Consider the following 24162-nt stretch of genomic DNA (forward strand, 5'->3'; position numbering starts at 1 on the left):
TACTTTGCCAAATTGGTTTATTAGGTGTAGGAGTTTGGGTACTGAGGTTTTTGGGTCCTTCAGATACAAGATCATGTCGTCTGCGAATAGGGATAACTTGATTTCTTCCTTGCCGATGTGGATCCCTTTGATGTCCTCCTCTTGCCTTATTGCTATGGCTAGGGATTCCAGCACTATGTTGAACAGAAGTGGGGAGAGTGGGCATCCTTGTCTTGTTCCTGATTTTAGGGGGAATGACTTAAGTTTCTCTCCATTTAATATGATATTAGCAGTTGGTCTGTTGTATATGGCTTTTATTGTTTTGAGGAATGTTCCATCTATTCCTGTTCTCTCCAAAGCTTTTAATAGGTATGGATGTTGTATTTTGTCAAAGGCTTTTTGGGCATCGACTGAGATAACAATGTGATTCTTGATTTTAGCTCTGTTTATGAGGTGAATTACGTTGATTGATTTACGGATGTTGAACCATCCTTGTGACTGAGGGATGAAGCCTACTTGGTCATGATGTATGATATTCTTGATCACTTTCTGGATCCTATTAGCTAATATTTTATTGAGGAGCTTTGCATCTGTGTTCATTAGTGATATTGGTCTGTAGTTCTCTTTTTTTGTTGGGTCTTTGCCTGGTTTGGGAATTAGTATGATATTAGCTTCGTAGAATGAGTTTGGAATTTCTCCCTCCATTTCTATTTCGCGGAAGAGTTTGAGGAGTATTGGAATTAGCTCCTCACTAAAGGTTTTGTAGAATTCGTTGGTGAATCCATCTGGGCCTGGGCTTTTCTTAGTAGGGAGGTTCTTGATTACCTCCTGTATCTCACCGTAAGTTATTGGTTTATTTAGCTGATTTATTTCTTCTTGGTTCAGTTTGGGCAGTTTGTACTTCTCTAAGAATTGATCCATTTCTGTAGAATTATTGTTTTTTGCTGAGTAGAGGTTTTGGAAATAGCTCCTTATGATTGTTTGAATATCGTGTGTACTTGTTGTAATTTTTCCTGTGGAGTCCCTGATTTTACGAATATGAGTCTCTTCTCTTCTTTTTTTTGTAAGTCTTGCAAGGGGTCTGTCAATTTTGTTTATTTTCTCAAAGAACCAGCTTTTAGTCTTATTTATTTGTTGAATGGTCTTTCTATTTTCAATCAGATTTATCTCTTCTTTAATCTTTGTGATCTCTCCTCTCCTAGTCGTTTTAGATTCTGTCATTTCTTGTTTCTCCAGTTGTTTTAGTTTCATCGTGAGGGTATTCACCTGCTCTGCTTCCATTCTTTTAATGTGGGTGCTGAGTGCAATGATCTTGCCCCTCAGAACTGCCTTAGCTGTGTCCCATAGGTTTCTTTGTGATGTGTTTTCTTTGTCATTGTGGCTTATGAATTCGTTGATTTCATCTTTAATTTGATCTGTGGCCCAAGTGTTGGATAGCAGCGTGGGGTTTAGCCTCCAAGAGTGTGTATAGGCTCTGTGGTATCCTTTGTTGTTGAGGGTTACCTTTAATCCACTGTGGTCAGATATAATACATGGGATGACGTCAATACTTTTGTATTTGCTGAGGTTCTTTGTGTGGGCTATGACGTGGTCTATTTTGGAATATGATCCATGGGCTGCTGAAAAGAAGGTGTATTGGGTCTCTGTGGGGTGAAAGGTTCTATATAGGTCTGTTAGATCCATTTGGGAAATGGTGTTATTTAGGTCCTCAGCTCCCTTACTAATCCTCTGAGTGTTGGATCTGTCTCTTGGAGAGAGAGGAGTATTAAAGTCACCCACTATGATTGTGTTTGCGTCTATCTTGCTCTGTAATTCTTTGAGAATTTGCTTGACATATGTCGGGCCTCTTTTGTTTGGTGAGTATACATTTATCACCGTGATTTCTTGATCCTGGATTTTTCCTTGTATTAATATGTAGTGTCCTTCTTTGTCTTTTTGAGTGGACTTTAAAGAGAAGTCAAGCTTGTCTGAGATCAGGATGGCTACACCTGCCGTTTTGGTGGATGCATTTGCTTGGTAGATCTTGCTCCATCCTTTCACTCGAAGCCTGTTTTTGTCCCTTGCTGTAAGGTGGGTCTCTTGTAGACAGCAGATGTCAACTTTTTGTTTGCGAATCCATTCTGCCAGTCTGCTCCTCTTTATCGGGGAGTTTAAACCATTTATATTTAAAGAGATCAAGGATAAGGGTGTTTTTTCTCCTTCCATTTTCTTGGTGGGCTGTTTTTTCTTCTTTTTTTTTTTTTCTTCTTGTCTTTAGTGAGCTTGTGTTTCTGCTGGGCTTTGGCTATTGAAGTTTCTTTCTGATTCTGTCTGTGTGTCTTTTACGATCTCTGTTGGGTGGGGTTCCCCTCTTAATATTCGCTGTAGGGCTGGTTTTTTATTCACATACTCCTTTAGCTCCTCTTTGGTGTGGAAAGATCTGGTTCTCCCTTCGAATGTGAACTCCAATTTCGCTGGATATTTGATCCGAGGTTGTAAATTGTTATTCTGGAGTACTTGGATGGTGTTCTTCCACTCGCTTCGAGCTTGGTAAGTTTGTGTGGATAAGTCGGATGTTATTCGAATCCTCTTCCCATTGAAAAAAGTTTCCTTCTTCGCTTTGGCTGAATTCAGAATTTGCTCTTTAATCTTGAGGTCTGAAGTCTTGAATATTATGTGCCTTGGGGTGGCTTTCCTGGGGTCTGGCCTGCCAGGTGTCCTATAGGCTTCGGTTACCTGGATGGGGTCCCCTGTGAGATTGGGGAAGTTTTCTGCAATAACTTTATTGAGAACATGATTAAGCCCTCTGCTCTGATATTCGGCTCCTTCTTCTATTCCAATTATGCGCAGATTATATCTCTTGTCTTTGTCCATTAGTTCCTGGATTAGTCTTCCCTGAAGCTTCACCTTTTCTTGGAGTGTGGTCATTTTCTGGTTGTTGTCAGCTGCTTCATCGTCCAGGCGAGAGATTCTGGATTCTATATGGTCTACTCTTTGTGTCATGGTTTCAATTGCGGAGTTTATGGATGTCAGAGAGCTATTTATGGTTGTCATATCAGCTCTGATCGTGGAGATTTCTTCCTTTAAAGAGTTGTATTTTAAATCTATTTTTTCATGCATTTCAATTCTTAGGATGTGGAGATTTTCTTTAAAGGCAGCTTGCATTGTATCCATTTTTGCTTCCATTTCTTTAAAGAAGGTTTGCATTGTATCCAGTTTTGCTTCCATTTCTTTCTTGGCTTCCTGGGTGTCCTTCCAGATTTCCGCTCTAAATTCCTGGAATTGTTTTCTGATTTCATTTCTGACGCTTTCGATCATTCCTGTTAACATGGCCTCATTTGCTTTTTTAGTCTCCATCTCCTCTTCAGTCGTGCTGCTTTTTGGAGCTGGCGAGTTGGCTTGCCCTTTGATGAACTGAGTTATGTTTCTTTGTGATTTGCGCATCTGGAGATCTGGATGGCTTCTCAGGTTTGGTTTGTAGCTCCTCCCTCCCTCCTGTGTAGACGTGTCTACGGGCAGCAGGTGTTGTCGCTGTGTCCCCGCCCACCAGTGCAGGGTACGCCTACCAGAGCGGGCGCTGTCGCCGGAGGCCCCGCCCTCCTGTGCGCTGTGCGTTCAGTGCAACAGGCACTTCGGCGGGATATGCCTCCCAGAGCGAGCCCTGGGTTGTTGGGTTGTGCTTGCGCCCTCCCACGAGTCCGTTGTGGGGGGGGGGGGTACGTGTGGGGCCCAGTGGGATCGACTGTCCGGGTGTGGCTTGGCACCTTCAGACCTCACCTCCGCTGTTAGGAGGGGGGACGTGATCAGGCTCCAGTGACCCTGCTGGGCTGGTATTGCCCACCAGCGCCTGTGGTTTTAGTTGTAAGAGTCTGCGAGGTCCAGGCGCCTCAGGTGGGGTTTGCACAACCGGCTGTCTCCCGGCCCCTGTTGGGAAGGGGGCGGGGCCGGTTCTGCCAGTTCAGGAACCTGTGGGGTGTTGGTGCTGCTGAGCCCTTCCCCTGCTAAACTGACTTCCCAGCGCCTGATGGGGGTTTCCCCGCCTGATTTGTGGGTTCTTTGTTCCCTCAGGGGTGGGGGAGGGGGGAGGGGAGGGCACTCACTTTTGCTGCTTTGTGTGTGTGTCCCGCGCTGCCGTTGGCCCTCCAGGGGTTGGCTAAGTGTCGTGGTGGCTTCCCTGGTTCCCGATTTCTGCCGCGCTGGGTTCCCTTGTCCAAACCCGGTGTGGACCCGAACTTCTCGTCGCTGCCGGTGTGTCTTGGTCCGCACCCTGCCTTGTGGCCGTGGGGTCTCCCGCTATATGAATTCTGCGCTCCTGGCAGCCTGTCTGCCGATCGCCGGGTTCCCCTTTCCCAGCCTGACCCTGTTTGGGCCAGGGTCGGCTGGTGGGGGGAGGGTGCCCCGGTGAATCTCCGGCTCCGTGTAGGTTTTCGGTTCTTCTTTTTTGCTCCTTTTTGTTTTCCTGCGTTTCTCCACTGCTTCTGGCTGCTGGTTTTGCTGGGTTCTTGATGGGGTGTTGGGTGTTGGGGTTCCCAGCTCACTATGCCGTTGGAGCGAGTCGGAGTGCCTCCCTATTCCATCGGCGCCATCTTTCTTCTCCCCGAGAGTTAAACTCAAACATTTGCTTCTTAAAATGCAGGTAGTTCTGATGTCCTGCCTGGCATCTAAAGTGAATATTGTTTCCTTAAATACTTTTTCCTTAGGAAGTTAAGCATATTTCCCATGAATGTCTTACATAAGTGATTGATAAATTGTAATCACCACTGGAAAAGTTGGTAAACCAAGGAAAACTGGCCTTTTATCTGTTATATTTGTCAGTTAAAAAAATCAAATATGGGCTGGGGATATGGCCTAGTGGCAAGAGTGCTTGCCTCCCATACATGAAGCCCTGGGTTCAATTCCCCAGCACCACATATACAGAAAATGGCCAGAAGTGGCGCTGTGGCTCAAGTGGCAGAGTGCCTGCCTTGAGCAAAAAGAAGCCAGGGACAGTGCTCAGGGCCCTGAGTCCAAGCCCCACAACTGGCAATAAATAAATAAATAAATAAATAAATAAATAAAATTGCTTAAAAATCAAATATACAGATAAAATGTTTTATTTTTTGTATAACAAAACATACATGAAAATTTATTGTTAATAGTATCTATGTATGTAGTAAACATTTCTACTATTTGGGGCAGTATTTGAAGAACTACAAACATCTTTATTCCACTTGACATTTTCCCCGGAAAGTCTAGCCCTGCACCATCACACCTTAATCTTATCCTGCCTGTAGCACCAGGCAGAAACCTCTTAGCTTATCACCTAAAAACTGACTTTTCTTGAGCATTCACAGCATCTTTGACATTGAGGTTATATGCATCATCAGCACAACGCTTGAGTTTTCTTTGGTAAAACAGAAGTTAACCCACCTGTGCAGGATGCTTGCTTTCTTGAATAGGGTTTTGCCCCTTTCTTAATTAAATAGAGCAGGAAAGATGAGTTCCAGGGTTGGGAAGCTCAGCTGGCTGATTGAAGACTTAGAGAGGGGCACTAAGAGCAAAGGAAAGGTCATGCAAGGTCACTTACCTACAACAAATACCTCCTTGCTATCTTTCCAGCATTTTCCACTTTAGGGTATCTATTTGGTTGTTGTGTGTCCTTCCCCCTCTTGGAATGGAACCCAGAAGCTAGTGCATGCTGCCACATACATCCTAGCACATACTCTGTAGAGCACACAACCCTGTCATCCTTTTAAAGGGTATTTTGTTGTTGGGCATTGGGGGACTTGAATTCAGGACCTAGACACTCTCCCTGAGCTTTGCTAGTAAAAACTCTTTGCATTGACTGCAGGGGAGTTTTTCTGTGATGCCTGTAATTAATTGTCTTTTTGTCCTGCCTTTTAATAATCCTTTTTTTTTCCTGCTGGTCCTGGGGCTCGAACTTAGTGCCTAGGCACTGTCCCTAAGCTTTTTTTTTTTTTTTTTGCTCAAGGCTAGCGCTCTACCACTTTCAGCCTTTTTTATGTGGTACTGTGGAATGGAACCCAGGGCTTCATGGATGCTAGGCAAGCACTGTACCACTAAGCCACATTCCCAGCCCCCCCTTTTTTTTTTGATGAGATCTTGTTATGTTGTCCACGTTGGTCTCAAATTCCTAAGCTTAAGACATTTTCCTGAGACTCTAGAATGCTGGAACTTCATGGGCACGCTTCCACTCAGGACTTCCTTAATCGTTCTCTCACCCACCCTCTGTTAAAAGCTCCACTCTGAGATTCCCAGTGCCTTGTGGATACTGCAACACTGATTAGAAGGCTACTGCTCATCTCGTAATTAATTCCTACTCATTAAGTTCCCTCCAGAGGGGAAAATTGCCTGCGATTTTGTAAGACTGGATTTGGTATCTCTGTCATGAGCTTCCACATTTAGATATACATGTACTATAATTTCCCCCGAATCTGTTGTTGAGAGCAGGGCTCTTTTTGAATCTCCTAGTACAGTGCTTGCTGCACATTAGTATTCAAAATGATTTTTGATGCACTTAGAAAAAAGGGACTTAGCACAATGAGAATTTTATTTGCCATTTTTCTCATGCCCCCAATCACCCCTCCCCTTCCTAACCTGTCCTGCATACACATCAGCCCAAACTTCTTCACAATGCTTCGATTGAGGCCCTTCTTCCTTAGAGACCTCAATCTCCCTATTATCAACAACAGGCCCAAACACCTGGATCTGGCTTTAAGAAAGTCCCAATCTGTTTAGCCTGTTTCATTTCCAATCGATGTTCTTCCTTATTTCTGCTACTTCACATATTCTGCCTTTGCTTTTCCAGTTGAAATCCTATCCATCCATTCAAGACTTTTTTTTTTTTTTTTTTGCCAGTCCTGGGGACTGAACTCAGGGCTTGAGCACTGTCTCTGGCTTCTAAGCTCAAGGCTAGCACTCTACCACTTGAGTCACAGCGCCACTCTGGCCTTTTCTATATATGTGGTGCTGAGGAATCGAACCCAGGGCTTCATGTATACGAGGCAAGAACTCTACCACTAGGCCATATTCCCAGTCCTTCAAGACACTTTCAAGACTCTGATCAATACTCATTTCCTTGCTCAAGTCTCCCCTGGCTTTTCAAACACAAAATATACATATAGTTTACTATTTATATGGGCACTTAACATGTCATTTTGTAACGCTTTCCTGTGTAGGTCTCATCTCCTTTACAAGATGGCTTAGGTTTCTAGAGGACAGAAATCATACTTTTTGGTATCTCTCAGTTAAGCAATAACTATGCAGTTTTGCAGACTTGACTTAACATATCTTGCCAATAAAATCAATACTGCAATATAGCCTTTAATCTATAAAACACCAACATAAAACACTAGAGAATAAAGATGAATCATTAGCTAAGGCTAATCCTTTGCAGAGAAGAATGTAAACTGGGGAGATGGATAAGATAGGTGTAGGTATTAGTAAGAGGATATTTAACTTGTGGTAAGTTATTAGTAAAAGATCACTACATGTGAACAAATGCAGCAGTGGTACTCACTGGATACTATGTGGAAAATGAACTACACAACTTGTGGGTGGGGACAGGAGGGAAAAACTGGGAGGGCATGAAGGAAGGAGTCCAAAAAGAAAAGTACTCTTTACTTCACATATGTAAGCGTAACCCCTCTGTGGATTACTTTTTTTTTTTTTTTTTTCTTTTTTTGCCAGTCGTGGGGCTTGGACTCAGGGCCTTAGCACTGTCCCTGGCTTCTTCCCGCTCAAGGCTACCACTCTGTCACTTGAGCCACAGCACCACTTCTGGCCATTTTCTATATATGTGGTGCTGAGGAATCTAATCCAGAGCTTCATGTATATGAGGCAAGCACTGTGCCACTAGTCCATATTCCCAGCCACTGTGCAATACTTATATAGTAATTAAAAAAAAAAAGATTACTACATTTTTTTGCAAATCACCACATTTCCTCTAAGGGCATAGAGTTGAGTACTACCCAGTGGCTTCTGCTGAGAACTGCGATGGTACCCTGTAACACTGTACAAAATTTTAAGGTTAGGTATGCAAGTCAAAAGTAAAAACATACCACAAATCTATTGTTCCTAAAGTATTAAGATGATAACAAAGCCTATAGGAATGGGCTACATTTTTTTTTCTCTCCAGCAAAAATTCCCCTGGTAACCAGGTAAAGGTGCCCCAGTACCTGAAGCACACTTGTCCTGTAAAATGATAGGACCCCTCTGCAGGATGGTTGCACATGGAATTAACCTGGAAACAGAAACAATGTGCTGCCCTCAGGAATTCACGTTCCCTTTTTAAGAAGCATTCTAGTTGGTGCAGCAGTGTGTACACACTCAGTCCCAGCTACTTGGGTGGCAGGAAGATGATTGCTTGAGGCCAGTACATCACAGCTAGTCTGGGTAACATAAGAAGACACCCCAAGTGGGAGAGAGACTTAGAGGAAGAGAAGGGGGACAGAGCAGAAAACTTGTAAAAAAAAATTAAGATCTAACCCAAAAGATTAAAGATGCGAAGCACAGCCATAATATTAGGCAAAAGAAATGGTTGAACCTGAAATCCTAGATACTCAGGAGGCTGAAATCTGAGGATTGTGGTTCAAAACTAGACCAGGCAGGAAAATTCATCAGACTCTTCTTTTCAATCAACTACCAAAAAGCTAGAAGTAGAGCTGTGGCTCAAATGGTAGAGTGCAAGCCCTGAGTGAAAAAGCTAAAGGACAGCACCCTGGCTGAGTTCAAGACCCAGTAGTGGCACAAAAGAAAAAGAAAGAAGAAAGGAATAAAAGACTGAAAACAGTTGAATACCCTTTTGGGCACCCTTAAGTTATTTCATACATATTTCTAAGTACTCTAACTACTGAGCCATTTGTATTTTTGACTTTTTCTTGCCACAAATAAAGCTTGAAAGCTTTTTTTGTTGGTCCTGGGACTTGAACTCTGGGCCTGGGTACTGTCCCTGAGCTCTTCAGCTCTACCACTTGTGAGCCACAGCTCCACTTCTGGTTTTCTGGTAGTTAACTGGAGACAAGGGTCTCACAGACTTTCCTGCCCAGGCTGGCTTTGAACCGCCTCCTGAGTAGCTAGGATTACATGTCTGGCCTTGAAAGTTGTAGTTTAAAGCAAAATGGAAAGTGCATTAGGATCTCATCACTTCCAGCCCTGTGGCTTTGAACAATATATTTTTCTTGACCTTTAATTTCTTTGTTTATAAATGGAAGGTAGTAATACATATTTTGTAGGATTGTTGTGGAAATTATTAAGGATGTATGTGAGCTAACTCACAGTGCCTGGTATATTGAAGGTGGTAAGAACACAGTAATTATTCTTCTGCTGCTGATTATTTTTTATGTATTATACTTAGCTATAAAAGTTATATTAGATAAGACATGTTGTATTCTAGTGCAAAATACCTAATATATCATGCTGGCAATAACATTTCTGGAGACCTCATGAAATGAAAAAATACAATTACTGTTGTCATTAATATGATCTTTAATAAATGGAATAATGCACCATTTTACAGCAAGCCTTTTTAAACCTAAATAACTGTCTTAAAATCTCCTTCTTCAATGACTCTGTCTTAATACAATCTTTTTTATTTAGGTTTATATATATCAAAGCATATACTTACACTTATTCATAGAAAACTCTTTAGTGGCTTAATGTCAGCTTTCATAGTGGCATCCATAGATAATACAAAAGAAAAGTGATTTGCTTTATTTCATACTCACACTGATCCATCAAACACAACTTATACAGCATAGCAAGGTCTCAGACAGCTTATACAAAGCAAAATAACTGAAAGTAATTATTCATAAATTCATATATGATATTCTATCTGCAATGTGAGAGGAAAACACAACAACAAAAGATACCCGTTAACAAGAAAGAAAGTTCTGAGGAAGTGCCAATACCTTTCAGCTATTTTCCAGAAAACTATCCTCAGAAATGAATACTCTGTAGCTCATGTTTCTCCTGCCCATTTAGAAAAAGCACAGCAGCTATACATTTCCACGTTTCAGCTACAACACCCTAAGAGTTAGTGTATTTTACAATTATCCATGTATCTTCATTGAAAAATTATCAACCAAAAACTAAGGATGATTCCAGCTTACATACAACCATTTACACAATATAATTTCTATGGAAACAAAATAACAAGGCATACAAAAATTGTTTAAATAAATAAATGTGACCAGCAAAAAAAGTCACAGAAGTCAAGCAATTCAAAGTTAAACCAAATCCTATCCTTGAATTGCATCTTTTAGTTTTCTGTTAATTAAACTTTTTAAAAAAATGTGTTTTTTTAAAATATGGTTAAGAGGATTGGTAACAAGATGGAGAGCCTGAGACTGATTACAAATATCTTCACCACTAAGATTTAAATACACAGCATACTGATTTAGAGACTGAGCTTATCTATTCCAAGAACCACTGTTTGCACTGACACTGTGATAAGGAGGTTGCCACAGATGACCTCAAAACCATCCAAGCTGTTACAAAGGACAGAAACTTATTAGTTTACTTTTAGAAAAGATGGTTTACAATGTGAAATTACCTTTCAAAAATTCTATCTCGGAAGACTTACTTTTATTCAGTTCTGTTACTAAAAAACAAAACCAAATGAAACAGTTCTTCCCATCATGAAGCTATTTAGCCAAAGAACAGAAAGGTTTAAGCCTGTGCTTCAACTCTAAGGCTTAAATTAGCTGTAACATGTAGTCAAGGAGGTGAGTCATTCCTTCTATTCAGTAATTGTAGAACTGGGCAAGTTTTTATGATTGGCAAAGTCAGATATTATGTCGATTTTAATTAAGTCTTATGATAAGATGAAACTCTAGATAAACTGTGCAACAACCACTTTAAATATTCAACTGGATCTAACAGCTTATTTGCAACCAATTGAATGCCTTCAGTGTACAAAAGGAAGAAAGGGGCCCTGAGTTTTTAAGTAATATTATGTGTAGTGAGTCTAAAACATAAAGATGTTTCTGAAATTTAAAAGGATAAATAAAACAGAAAATGTTAGGCTTTTTTTAAACTGAAAAGGTCAATTTGTAATTCCAAATACACTAATTTTCTTAAAAATTCAATCACAAACTGGATACCTTAGTGAAGTAATTCAGTTCTAAACAATTCCCTCTGACCTAGATTCTAATGTGGGTTTCAAGTTGTTTTAAAAATGAATATGTATGTTCAGAATATTCATTAGTAACAGGGGCTGAGGATATGGCCTAGTGGCAAGAGTGCTTGCCTTGTATTCATTAGTAACACTACAAACATCACAGTCATAACAGAACTGGAATTTTAAAAGACATAACCGGTTTATTTGGGTCATAATTTCAACACACAGCATAAATTCTTAAGTACTTACTTTCAAATGTATCTACTTTGAGACAAATTTTTAGATTTTTTCTTAAAATGCAAATACCCAACTTTTTTTTTTTTGGCCAGTCCTGGGCCTTGGACTCAGGGCCTGAGCACTGTCCCTGGCTTTCTTTTTGTTCAAGGCTAGCACTCTGCCACTTGAGCCACAGCGCCACTTCTGGCCGTTTTCTGTATATATGGTGCTGGGGAATTGAACCCAGGGCCTCATGTATACGAGGCAAGCTCTCTTGCTACTAGGCCATATCCCCAGCCCCGCAAATACCCAACTTTAATCACTCAAAAGTTAAATGAAATTTAATCCAGTCTATGTTGGAAAACAATGGTAAGTATTTCAAAAGTGGTCTACAAAAATGTTCATAGATAGTACCTGATTTTTGTAGGGTTTGCTTTTGAAAATTAATTTTGCATTGAATGTTTAATACAATATTTGATACAAAGAAATATGTAAAACATTGTTGTGACTCAAAACACTAAGCTTGCTGCAATGTAGGTTAAAAGTTTTAATGGCAAAATAATCAGGTATATGTGGCTTTTTAGTTTTAACTAATGAAAATATAAAATCATAAAAATCCACAATTTAATAGAAAATGTTAGATAATACAAAAATTAAGTGCTGATTTCCTGGTGGTCTGATGGCTGAATCCAATGTCAATTGGTATCATCTTAATTCTATCAAACTATTGAACTCCTACTTAACTCGTGCAATTTGAATATAACACAATATAATTTTATGTGCTCTTAAATATAAATCAAGTTGTTAAAATAGGACTAAGAAAAAGCTAAAGTATCTGAAAGATTTTCTGGTGAACTGAGATTTAGAAGTTAATTGAGAATCTTGAAATATACTACACAGTAACAGTGTTGAGGAAGATGACTAACTGTTCTTATCTACAGTAAGAAAAACAGATTTAAATGGAATGAGGGAGAAAAAGTAATTACAAAGCTTTCGTGACACCTAAGGCCATAAATCAGCAGAGGGACGGAGTAAGTCAAACTATGAACTCATAGAAGAGGCACAATGGTTAGGTACCACCACCTCTAGGGCACCCTGTAAGCTCCTCTTTATTATATGTTAATCTGGAAACTTGTAGAAAACTCTTCTTTTAATAATGACTTTTGTGTAATTAGCTCAAACAGTATTTGCCAAATTTACGTACTCAATGAGTATTAGTCAGAAGGGAATTCTGTAAGGAAGTTTGGGGCAAAGTTTGCATAGCTCACAATCTATAAGTTAAAATACAACTTGATCTGCTGGAGAAAAACACTACCAGTCAAAGGCATGATATACAAAAACATCCCCATCTCAATGTATGTGAGGGTGTTACACAATCACTAGGGTGACTGGGCTAGATAACCAACTCGTGTAATTTCTAACTTTTAAGGGTTAGTTGGGATGATAAAGTAATAAATATCAGTGAATAGTTTGTACTAACATTCATATGATTGAATAGTAAGTTCAAAATAAATTTATAAAATGTGCACAGAAATACAACATAATGCCAAGTTCTAGGAGTTAACAACCTCTAATGAAATATCCATATCCATTAGTTTAAAAAAAGGAAATAAAAAGTTTATTGAAATATTTTTCTATTTTAAATGATTTTGAAGGGAGTGATTTATAGAGTTGGAAGATCAGTAAGATAGCTGTAGCCTATGAGGTATTCCATTTGACTTAGAAAACAAACTTGAATATATTCATAATTAAAATATTTGCCAAATTTTATTGTTTCCACTGAAACACATACTTGAGTGTTCTGTGTTCCTTCCTTTCTAATTATTTCACATTCAAGACTAGCATATATTTTTCTGAAACACACAGATACACGCAAGGAAGCTATAGTAAATTGCTTTATAATGCAGACATTATCCTTGTAGCCTTCCTACGTCTTACTCCATTGGTTCTTTTCTAAATAAACAAATTTTTGAACATTGCTAAATGCAGAATTTTGAAGACAGAATTAAAGGGTTGAGGAGACTGCATTTCTATGTTAAACTGATTTCTCCCAATCTAGTATGTAATCAGTTTAGAAAAAGTGTCTGTTCCTATTGCTTTACACTCCTCCCTTCCAATTTACTTGACCTTTACTTCTGAAAGATAAGAACCTTAGGAGTTGGGTCAATTGATTTTAAGATCATGAAGGCAGATGTAGATTGAATCTTGTCTTTACTAATTATTTCTTAAGTAATAATGACCATAAATGACCATAGGTATGGTTATACATCTTATGTTTGCCTAACTATTAAAATAATTAAGGTATTTGGTTTGGCTTATATAGAAACCACGATGGTGCTGAGTATAATAACAATTCCTTACAAAGGTCAGATCATTATACATCCCGCCATACAGCATGTGGGCAGTGTGGTATAAGACATGAACAGGCAGAACCAGACTAATACCTAGTTAGTTCATTACTACATATGAACCTTAGAGAAAGTAACTAGCTTCCTTTAACTTTCAGTTCCTTATTTGTACAGTGAGAATGTTAATTATAACGTGCATATGGTTGTTGTGAGTGGAAAATAGTGTATGTCTACTCCAGCATTCACTATGTACCTTCTCATAACTTTCTATTATGCATTTAGAGGTTTTTTAAATTCATAGGTAAATCATTTTGGTTTAAGTATAACTTAAAGTCACATTCCTTCAATGACTTAATTTTGGCATACAATTAGGGTTTTATTAAGGGAACCAATATTAGATTCTGATTACCTACTATGATTATTATAAGGCTATATTGCCATCCACTGAAATGTTTTTTGTTTTTAAGATTTGAATGGCCTTTATTCACAAGGTCCCAAATTCTTTTCTACTTGCAGAATTTTAACAGAAGTTCAAATATTAACTTAAATAATTTATTATCAGATGAATAAAGTTAAACATTAAGTCATTTAAATTGACGTTTGTTTTCTGTATTATAGATTTTTAAAGGCTCATGTACAATTTAATATTTATTAAAATTATTTATACTTTTTATTTTTCCTACTTTTTGATGAATTTACCAAAGAAAACTCAGGGAAAGGAAATTATTTCTCTTATACAAGCTTGCATAATTTGGGAAATTTTAGCATATTTTTAGTATGGGATGTTCATTCTTAAAAGCATTTAAAAAATGTTGAAAAACTTACAACCAATTGGCCCAGATATAAAGTATATCAGAAAGTATGATAACTCTTCTTCTGACTGGAAAAAAATCAGTTGGATCTCAAATGATAACTTATCCTCAAGTGGAGTTGGACTATTAATTTATTTTGATTCTAATTTTCCCATAAATACTTGAAACAATATGCTAAAATGCTTTGAAACACATTTACAGACAGGAGATAGAATGAAAATTTACTGGGGAGGACACAAAATTAATTTGTTACATAGATAAAAGATAATAACTATGTGAAAACATTTCTTTTTGTCCATCAGCTAAAAAGTATATTAAGGGCCTGCTCTGAATTTTAAAAACAGGTCAATAAAACATAAAAGGCAAAAAAGCCTTGGTGCAAGTAAGCAATACTAATTCAAAGAATTGAGAATCAAGTTCCACCTGAAGAAGCGGTCAGTCTTGTAACTCCTAACTCATGAGGTCTCAGCAGATGGCAAGGAAGAGACTTATACACAAGCTGAGTCACAACTATTTTGAACAGCAACATGGGAAATATGAGCTGTGAGAAAATATTGTTCTGGAGATAAGAATCTAAATCAGGAACTTAGGGATTTTCCTTGTAACTTTTTATCTCCTTAGAATTTAATGTCTATTAAGTACTCTGAGAATTGGAAAAAAATAATCACTATTTGCAAATTGGTAGAAAATAATTTGTTCAGAGAAAATTTCTCTTATTCGGTGAAAGTGCTTTATGTAAAAAGATGCAGAGGTTGTTGTTTCAAAGATTAGTAACAAAAAGAGGGGGAAAGGCTTTAGAAATAAGATTTCAAGGGCACATTATCACTAAAAGGTATACTCTACTACAATATAAATAATAAATGCTGCTCACATATCAAAGGTCATGTGAAAATAGACAGTGAAAAAATCAAATTTTGAAAAGGGTAAATCTCAGTCTGCAAGAAAAGGGTAGGTTTGGCAGCCAGGAATCTTTCCTTCCACAGGGGTTTGGCATGCTAGTTGAATAATTTTTCACACAGTGTTTTAGGTCATGGGAAGAGAACTCATTTTCAGATAAAGTCACTAGGCTTTGCTGGGGAACAAATTGAAAGATACTACAGGTTGGAACTATGAATTAATTTCAGAGTTATCATCAACAGGAAATGTAATTTTGTTTGAGTAAAAGATGGCCTATTTAGGAAAGGAAGGGTATAATACTATATTGTATTAACTATCTACTTAATTAAAAATTCCATGTAACTTTAGTTCTGTAGGTTTTATGATAAAAAAGCATTTTATAAATAAATGAATATGGAACATACACATATATAGAAAAATAAAATAAAAATGGAAAAGGGCTAATATTTGATGTCTTATATTTTGTTCTATGCTCTTCTGAACTTCCAAAACCAGAATCAAATATGTTTATTAAAATGCCTGGAAGGAAATATTTAGGATTTGGAAGGTTAAAAGAAATGGCATTTCAAAATAGGTTTTAGTAGTTCCCTGTTTAGAGCCCTTTAAGACAATGTTTCTGCATTCTCCATAAGGAGAAAGAAAGCAAGAAATCAGGTGGCTGCTTTCTCCTGTGCAAAATTCACTGTCATAAAAATGACCTACAAAAATATGAGAGATGGAAAAAAACTTTTCATATAATGGAAGAATAGGGGGTGGGGGGGGCATGTTCATATTATGGAAGAATGTGTGCCCTGCTAGGAAGAGACCTTATAAAGGTTTGGGTGTGTTTTTTTTTTGTGGTCTAAAGACTATTGCACATTCAAACAAAATACAAAAGAAAAGAATGTCCAACAGATAATGTTTTAAGAACATCTCAATATAAACTAACTTGTGCCCAAAATAAAACATGGATACCAGACACCAATGCAATCAAACCTGTCTTAATTTGCTTCTGATTTAATGACCTTTAGAAAATGGTCCAAACTGATTATCAGCAATACATTGTTTTTGCTTTTTTTTCTTAAAAAAATATTTGAGACCACTTTTGATACACACACATATAATTCTGTGGTCATAACAGACAAATACAACTTTAGCAAGACTAAACAAAAGTGCAAGACAAAAAAAACAAAATTAAAAAATATGGAAGCATAAGCTAAAACTTTTCTGCATAGCTGAAATCTATTTAAAGCAAGTCTTGTTGCAGGGGTGGGAAGGGGTGCTGACAGGAAGATAAAGCAGTTTTTTTTTAAATGTCTTCTGCACGTTTAAATGATGCAAAAAAATAATTTCACTCCATAAACTTGAAAACATTTCACAGACAATTCATTCCCATATCTTTAGACACCATGGTTGTGGCTGTGCCTCCTTCTGCAAGGTAAACAGCGGTGCTGGATTTGGAGTGAACTGCTCTATCACCGCCATTGTTGTTGACCTCACAGTCCAGTGGCTCAGTGGAGATGACCCAAGTGGAGGGGCGCCACCGCTTAAGAGAATACGGAGTTTTCACACGTTTTTTGATCTTGTCTCCTGATCCTGATTTGCCATCTTGTGTTGACTCACCTACTGAAAATGAAAGTACAGAAAATAAAGGGCTATGGTTGAGTTTCAAGAAAAGGTCAAATTAATATCTGAAGAAGGCAGATGCCAGGGAATGTCTTCCTAGACAAAAGCGATTTTAATCAGTTCATATTTTTAGACTTTTTAAGCATATTTATATATAATATATACATTTATACACACACACACTTTTTTTTTTGCCAGCTCTGGGGCTTGAACTCAGGGCCTGAGCACTGTCCCCGGCTTCTTTTTGCACAAGGCTAGCACTCTACCTCTTGAGCCACAGAGCCACTTCTGGCTTTTTCTGTTTATGTGGTGCTGAGGAATTGAACCCAGGGCTTTGGGCATGCTCTAGGCAAGCACTCTACCACTAAGCCACCTTCTAAGCCCTAAGCCAAATATTTTTATAAATGACTGGATTATACTATAGGACAAGGAAATATTTTTTTCTTTTTTTTTTTTTTTGGCCAGTCCTGGGCCTTGGACTCAGGGCCTGAGCACTGTCCCTGGCTTCTTCCCGCTCAAGGCTAGCACTCTGCCACTTGAGCCACAGCGCCGCTTCTGGCCATTTTCTGTATATGTGGTGCTGGGGAATCGAACCTAGGGCCTCGTGTATCCGAGGCAGGCACTCTTGCCACTAGGCTATATCCCCAGCCCAAGGAAATATTTTTTTAAAGCCCACAAAAATGGAGAAATTCAAAGTTCTCAGCTGTATTCTCAAATCCTCTGGTTTTGGTAGAGATCTTGATTTGGTAAAATATACTTAATCATTCCAATTACAACTCAAAGTAGACCTAGCATGGTGGTATATGCCCATAATCCTAATACTCAGAAGACTCAGGCAGTAGGATATTAAGTTGGAAGCCAGCCTGGGTTACAAAGCTAGTTCCAGGTGCACTAAGACTCTGCCTCAAAAGCAAAAACTAAAACACAAAGCAAAATGAAAATGTCCAAAGTGGCCAAGCACCAGTAGCTCATGTCTATAATCTTAGCTACCCAGAAGGTTGAGATCTGATGATTTCAGTTTGAAGTCAGCCTGGGCAGGTAAGTCTATGAGACTCTGATCTCCAATTAACTAGCAAAAAGCCAAAGTGCTCAAAGTGGATCAGATTTTTTTAATTTGGGGTGTGTGTGCGTGTGTGTGCGTGTTTATCCTGGGGCTTGAATTTAGGGCTTGAGTACTGTTCTTGAAAGCTTTTTTGCTAATGGCTAGTACTCTACCTATTGAGCCACAGTTCTACTTTCCATTTCTCTCTCTCTCTCTCTCTCTCTCTCTCTCTCTCTCTCTCTCTCTCTCTCTCTCTCTCTCTCTCTCTTTGTGTGATTAACTGGAGATAAGTCTCAGGATTTTCCTGCCTGAACTAGCTTCAAACCATGCTCCTCAGATCTTGGCCTCCTGAGTAGCTAGGATTACAGGCATGAACCACCAGTGCTTGGCTTGGATCAGATTTTAAAGGCATCTAACACATAATACAAGAATGACAGAATTATCAGAGTATAATTATCTAGTAATTCCCTGTTCCTATAGCTGACAAGATGTTTTACAAATATAGAGCACTATCTATGTGTCAATGGATTTATAATACAAGAGCAAAGGGCTAGGTCTTTTGTTTTCTTCAATCTGGAGATAGAATCCAGGGCCTTGTGCATGCTAGGCAAGTACTCTTACCACCTAGCTACATCCTCAGAAAAAGGACTTGATTTTACTGATTATATCCTTTCAGCTATTTTGTAATTTGTGGCAATCATAAATCTTAACTTTTTTTAAAAAAAACTTGTTTTCCCTTTCATAGTGCTGTCAGTCTAAGAAAGAACATACTGATGACTATTAGAGATTTTGGTAAGCTCTCCTGTCTTGCATAGTAATCTCTTTACGGCAAGAAACCAATCATCAAATTAATAGTTTAAGTTGTTATGGCCCCACAGCACAATATATTGCATAAGAGAGCTCAATTCTTAACTGTTGAAAAAGATGACACTATAAAAACTAAGAACAGGGGAAGGGAAATGGGGAGGGGGTGAAGGTGGGAGGAAAATGAGGGAGGAGGTAACAAGATGGATAAGAAATGTACTTGCTGCCTTACATATGAAACTGTAACCCCTCTGTACAACACTTTGACAATAAATTAATTAATTAAAAAAAACACTAAGAACAACTTTATAATGGCTTTCTAATATTTATCTGGACTTTTATAACATAAGATTAAAATCTAAATGTAGATATAATTGATATTAAAATTCACAACAAAGTATTTCAGACATTATACTATTATTATATTATATTATTTGGTGCTCTTAAAGTGGCAAATAGTTAATTAATCTACATTATAAAACAACCAACATATAAAGCACATACTAAACTGGGAATTATTCAGATTTTTGTTTTGTTTTGCAGGTCCTGGGACTTGAACTCAGGGCCTGGGCACTCTGTGCTCAAGGTTAGTGCTCTATCACTTGAGCCACAGCAACACTTCCAACTTTTTTTTGTTTATGTGGTGCTGAGCAATCAAACCTGGGGATTCATGCATTCTAGGCAAGCACTCTACCACTAAGCCACATTCCCAGCCCTCTTCAGATTATTGAGATATTCACTTTTTATGCAGAAAATGTTTTTCTTAATTACTTTTGAGGCCCAAATAAATGACTTATTTTAATTTCTCAAAGTGATAGAGGTAAATAATAAAGAGTTAAAACACAATCTGCTTCTATGCAGTTATTTAAATAGTTCCAAAGGACTATCCTTCTACTTACTCTGTATACTGCTGCCATCCAGGACATTGGTGGCTGAAAGATCCAGAGAATTAGGCCTCTGTGCTCTTCTGGGCTTTGATGGCCCAGGATCAGCTACTGTGCTTGAAACACCCTGTGTCAGTACACCTTGTTCTGAACATGGATTGCTGTTGTTGTTATTGGAATTAGTTCGGCCACCTTCTAGTGGCCGTTCCCTCCTGTCCACTAGACGATCCAGCACACCTTCATCATGGCTAGCTTGTTGCTCTCGTCTCAGTAAAGGTTCATGCTCATCAGGACTGGAATTAATATTCAGCCGGGTGTCCTCACCAGTAAATTGATTCTGCAGCATTTCTTGCGCCCTATGTGCCACTATATTAGCTGTCTGGCCAGATGGTACTGCCCCATTGACATATTGGGTTGTGGCAGCATGAGAGTTAGCACTGTGGTTTCTACCAGCCACACCATTCATAGTGACTGTTACCACATGAGGTTCGGCTGCATTGATTGTATTCATCTTGGCAACTCCAGTTTCTATTTGTTTCAAGTTTGATTTGTGCTTGCTGCCAAATTTTAGCCGGGGCTCTTTAGTTGAATTTTTGGTGTTCAAAGGCAAACTAGTGGGTCTCTTAGGAAGGTTCTGTTGCTTAGGGAGAGGATAGATCTGAACAGATGGAACATCAGGAATTAGACATGCTTGGCCATTTGTAGCCTGTGTGAAGTCCTGCTGTCCAGTTACTTCCACTGCAAGCTTTATGAGTGGGTAAAGCAAGCTAGAACTGGTACTACTCAGTGGGTCTGGTCCACTGAACTGTTTAAGAGAATGCTCCATGAGATTTTCATCAGAGCTTTCCTTGAGGTTCTTGTCAACTTCTTTTGGGTCTAGCTTGTTGGTCTCCAAGTCTTCTTCTGTCAATTGTAAGCAGACAGGGGTTGGCCCAACAGACTGTGCAACATTTGTGGCATGCAGATTTGTTTCATCTGGGTATGGCAACTCAGATATAGTGGTCATGCCAGTACTTGGAGTGAGGCCAGTAGTGTTTGTGGTTGTTGTGTTAGTGGACAGGCTGGTGACACTTGTTTCAGGGCTGGGGATTCGAGCTTGTGCTTGCTGTCGTTCATAATTAATTGAGTTTCGGTTCTTTTCTCCTATAGTCAGAGGTGTTGTGGACATTGAATGCTCTGTGGAAATATTCTTCACAATGCTATCAGTGTGATGAATAGAATCTTCAATGTATGAAGAAGAAGAATAATCTGGATAAGGGCCAATTTTTGGCACACGCCTATTATGTGACAGGTTGCTTAAAGAAAAAAAATGTAATGATGAGAATGTACATTTAAGACAAATTGTCTTGTCAATTATAAGCCATTGATTTTAAACTGAGTGGCTTTCTATTAATACCTTAGAATTTGCATTTTAGATGTTAATTTAAAAAGTCCAAAGGAGTGTTAGTAACTTGCTAAAGCAAATCTCACATGAACTAAGTCTACTGAACATGTATACAGACGCAAATATGATTTTTATTGATGTTTATTATTTTGGTTTACAAAATTCCATTTAAAAAAGCTCCTGATAAATTTATAACATCATCAAATATAACCTTGTGAACTGTATACTAGCACAATTAGACACTAGGTTTTGTGAGAGAAGGAACCTTGGTATCTTTCTTTAGTACTTTCATAACTCTAGACCCACAGTTTGCCTAACAATGCTACAAATTAAACTTTTTATTTCCTTTGTAATACTAGGGTTTGAATTCAGGGTCTTGTGCCTATTAAGCAGGTGTTCTACCATTTCAGCCATCTACCTGCCCCCTTTTAGCTTTAGTTCATTTTCAAATTATAGTTATAACAAAGGAAATGTCTAATAAAAAACATTCATAGTGGAATGGAAAGACCTTTTGTCATAATCTAAAAGCATGAAGGATGTAAAAAAACTTCAGTGTTCAGTGAAACTGTAATTGGATACATAGGCAAACACTTCATTTACTTAAAAACCAAAGAAAAAGAAAAGCAGAAGAGGAAGAAATAATAAGAATTCATTAGAAAATATATGTACAGTGCTTATAAACTTTTTGGAATTCTGAAATATTTTACTTTTATTATTAGAGGAAAATATCTTTAAGACTAAAAAAAGTAAGTTTCCATCTTGCATTTATATTAAATAATTATCTTCATTAGAAGAATAGGAATACTGAAATAAAAACTGTAACATATCATTCGAGTTAATCATCACACAATTAGTTTAGTTTAACAGTATTATTTCCTATTCTTTGGTCTCAGCTTCTAATACTCCTAGACACCAAACTGTCAGGGTCTTACCGTTCGTTCTGCATAGCAGTAGACATTGGATTTACTGTTGGACTCACAGACTTGTTTCTTTCCCATATCATCATTAGTTCAGCCATCCTCTCCTCAGCACACTGTGCAGTAAGCCGAGCCTCTGCATCCTGGTCCCAGCAGTCTTCAATTGTCTCCTTGAGTGACCTCACTGCCTGTAATACAAAGTATGTGTCAAGGAGCGTGTCTTTAAAGAAACATATTTACCTTTTAGTTTTCAAGAGAAGGTAAAAGAAAACAAAGATTTTCTAAATCAGTATCTTACAGGGCTATAACAAAGTGCTCTAGACTTCAAAGATTTGTAAAGGTGTTTCTTTTTTTATTGGTCCTGGGGCTTTAACTCATGGCCTGGGCACTGTCCCTGCACCTCTTTGTGCTCAAGGCTAGCACTCTACCACTTGAGCCACAAAGCCACTTTTGGATTTTTCTGATTTATTTATTGGAGTTGAGTCTCATAGACTTTTCTGCCCAGGCTGGTTTTAAACTGCGATCCTCAGATCTCAGCCTCCTGAGAAGCTAGGATTACAGGTGTGAGCCACCAGTGCCCAGTATAGTATTTATTTTTTTGGGGGGGCCAGTCCTGGGCCTTGGACTCAGGGCCTGAGCACTGTCCCTGGCTTCTTCCCGCTCAAGGCTAGCACTCTGCCACCTGAGCCACAGCGCCACTTCTGGCCGTTTTCCATATATGTGGTGCTGGGGAATCGAACCAAGAGCTTCATGTGTAGGAGGCAAGTGCTCTTGCCACTAGGCCATATTCCCAGCCCCCAGTATAGTATTTCATAAAAAGGGAAAATTTGAGGGATTCTCAGAAGCTTAGGAGCAGGCAAGTGCACTATAACTTAACTCCTTGAAGAATGGTCAAGCAGCCTGAGCAGGCGGAGTGTGCTGCAGATGTTTCTTCAATGAAGAGGTTCATGGCCCCACAGCCCGGTTACTTTCATCAATAGCACTAATCCCATCTCAGAAATAAGTTTTGAGTTTGATGGAATTTTTCCATTTGGCTATCTCCTGTTTCCAGGTGATCTTTTTTTTTCTTTTGTTTATTCCACTGTTAAAAATCCCTTCAGATTAGTTTCTCTGAAGTTTATTTTATTTATTTATTTATTAGCCAGTCATGGGGCTTGAACTCAGGGCCTGAGCACTGTCCCTGGCTTCTTTTTGCTCAAGGCTAGCACTCTACCACTTGAGCCACAGCGCCACTTCTGGTCTTTTCTACATATGTGGTGCTAAGGAATCAAACCCAAGGCTTCATATACATGAGGCAAGCACTCTACCACTAGGTTATATCCCCAGCTCTGCAGTTTATTTTTCATAAAGCCTTAAGCTTTTCATCTGCTCAGATACTTACATTTCCTATGTCTTTGAAATACATTTAAAAAAAGACAGTTGGGCTGGGAATATGGCCTAGTGACAAGAGTGCTTGCCTCCTACACATGAAGCTCTTGGTTCGATTCCCCAGCACCACATATATGGAAAACGGCCAGAAGGGGCGCTGTGGCTCAGGTGGCAGAGAGCTAGCCTTGAGCGGGAAGAAGCCAGGGATGGTGCTCAGGCCCTGAGTCCAAGGCCCAGGATTGGCCAAAAAAAAAAAAAAAAAAAAGAGTTGTACGCCAGAGTTGAGAGATTTAGCAATAAAAATGTAGAATACCAGCTAAAATTTCAAACAACAAGGAACATTTTAGAATATGCATGTTGTATACTGTGTGTGAGTGTAGTGCAATATTTAATCTGGATATTTTATCTAATAATTTCTGTTCTACATTATGCTGGGCATAAGGTCTCTTAAAAACGACAACAAACAAAATCACACTAAAGCCACCAGCACAACAATGTTCATCGCAGCACAATTTGTCATAGCTAGAATCTGGAACCAACCCAGATGCCCCTCAGTAGACGAATGGATCAGGAAAATGTGGTACATATACAGAATGGAATTTTATGCCTCTATCAGAAAGAATGACATTGCCCCATTCATAAGGAAATGGAAGGACTTGGAAAAAAGTTATACTAAGGGAAGTGAGCCAGACCCAAAGAAACATGGACTCTATGGTCTCCCTTATAGGGAATAATTAGCACAGGTTTAGGCAAGTCACAGCAGAGGATCACAAGAGCCCAATAGCTATACCCTTATGAACACATAAGA

The 24162-nt window shown here is 38.7% G+C and overlaps 1 protein-coding gene and 1 long non-coding RNA gene across 3 annotated transcripts in view; one reads left to right on the plus strand and one right to left on the minus strand.

The window, feature by feature from the left end:
• Positions 1-257: 257 nt before the first annotated feature.
• On the plus strand, positions 258-14526 carry LOC125350389. The gene is made up of 3 exons (XR_007210734.1): positions 258-271; positions 1440-1442; positions 14441-14526. It is a non-coding gene; the product is annotated as an uncharacterized LOC125350389 (long non-coding RNA).
• A 1572-nt stretch (positions 14527-16098) lies between these two features.
• The window catches only part of Bmpr2 (bone morphogenetic protein receptor type 2), a 120924-nt gene continuing 112860 nt past the window's right edge, over positions 16099-24162 (minus strand). The window contains exons 11-13 of one of the 2 annotated variants that reach the window (XM_048344945.1): positions 22002-22174; positions 19701-20980; positions 16099-16952 (exon numbers count right to left, since the gene is read on the minus strand). In XM_048344945.1, the coding sequence (XP_048200902.1) occupies positions 16705-16952; positions 19701-20980; positions 22002-22174 (1701 nt within the window). In that variant the 3' untranslated portion in view covers positions 16099-16704. Of the gene's footprint in view, positions 16956-19700; positions 20981-22001; positions 22175-24162 lie in introns of both variants that reach the window. The other variant, XM_048344944.1, reaches the window with a different exon arrangement.

This window comes from Perognathus longimembris, chromosome 4 (genome assembly GCF_023159225.1).
Source record: "Perognathus longimembris pacificus isolate PPM17 chromosome 4, ASM2315922v1, whole genome shotgun sequence".
NCBI lineage: Eukaryota > Metazoa > Chordata > Mammalia > Rodentia > Heteromyidae > Perognathus > Perognathus longimembris.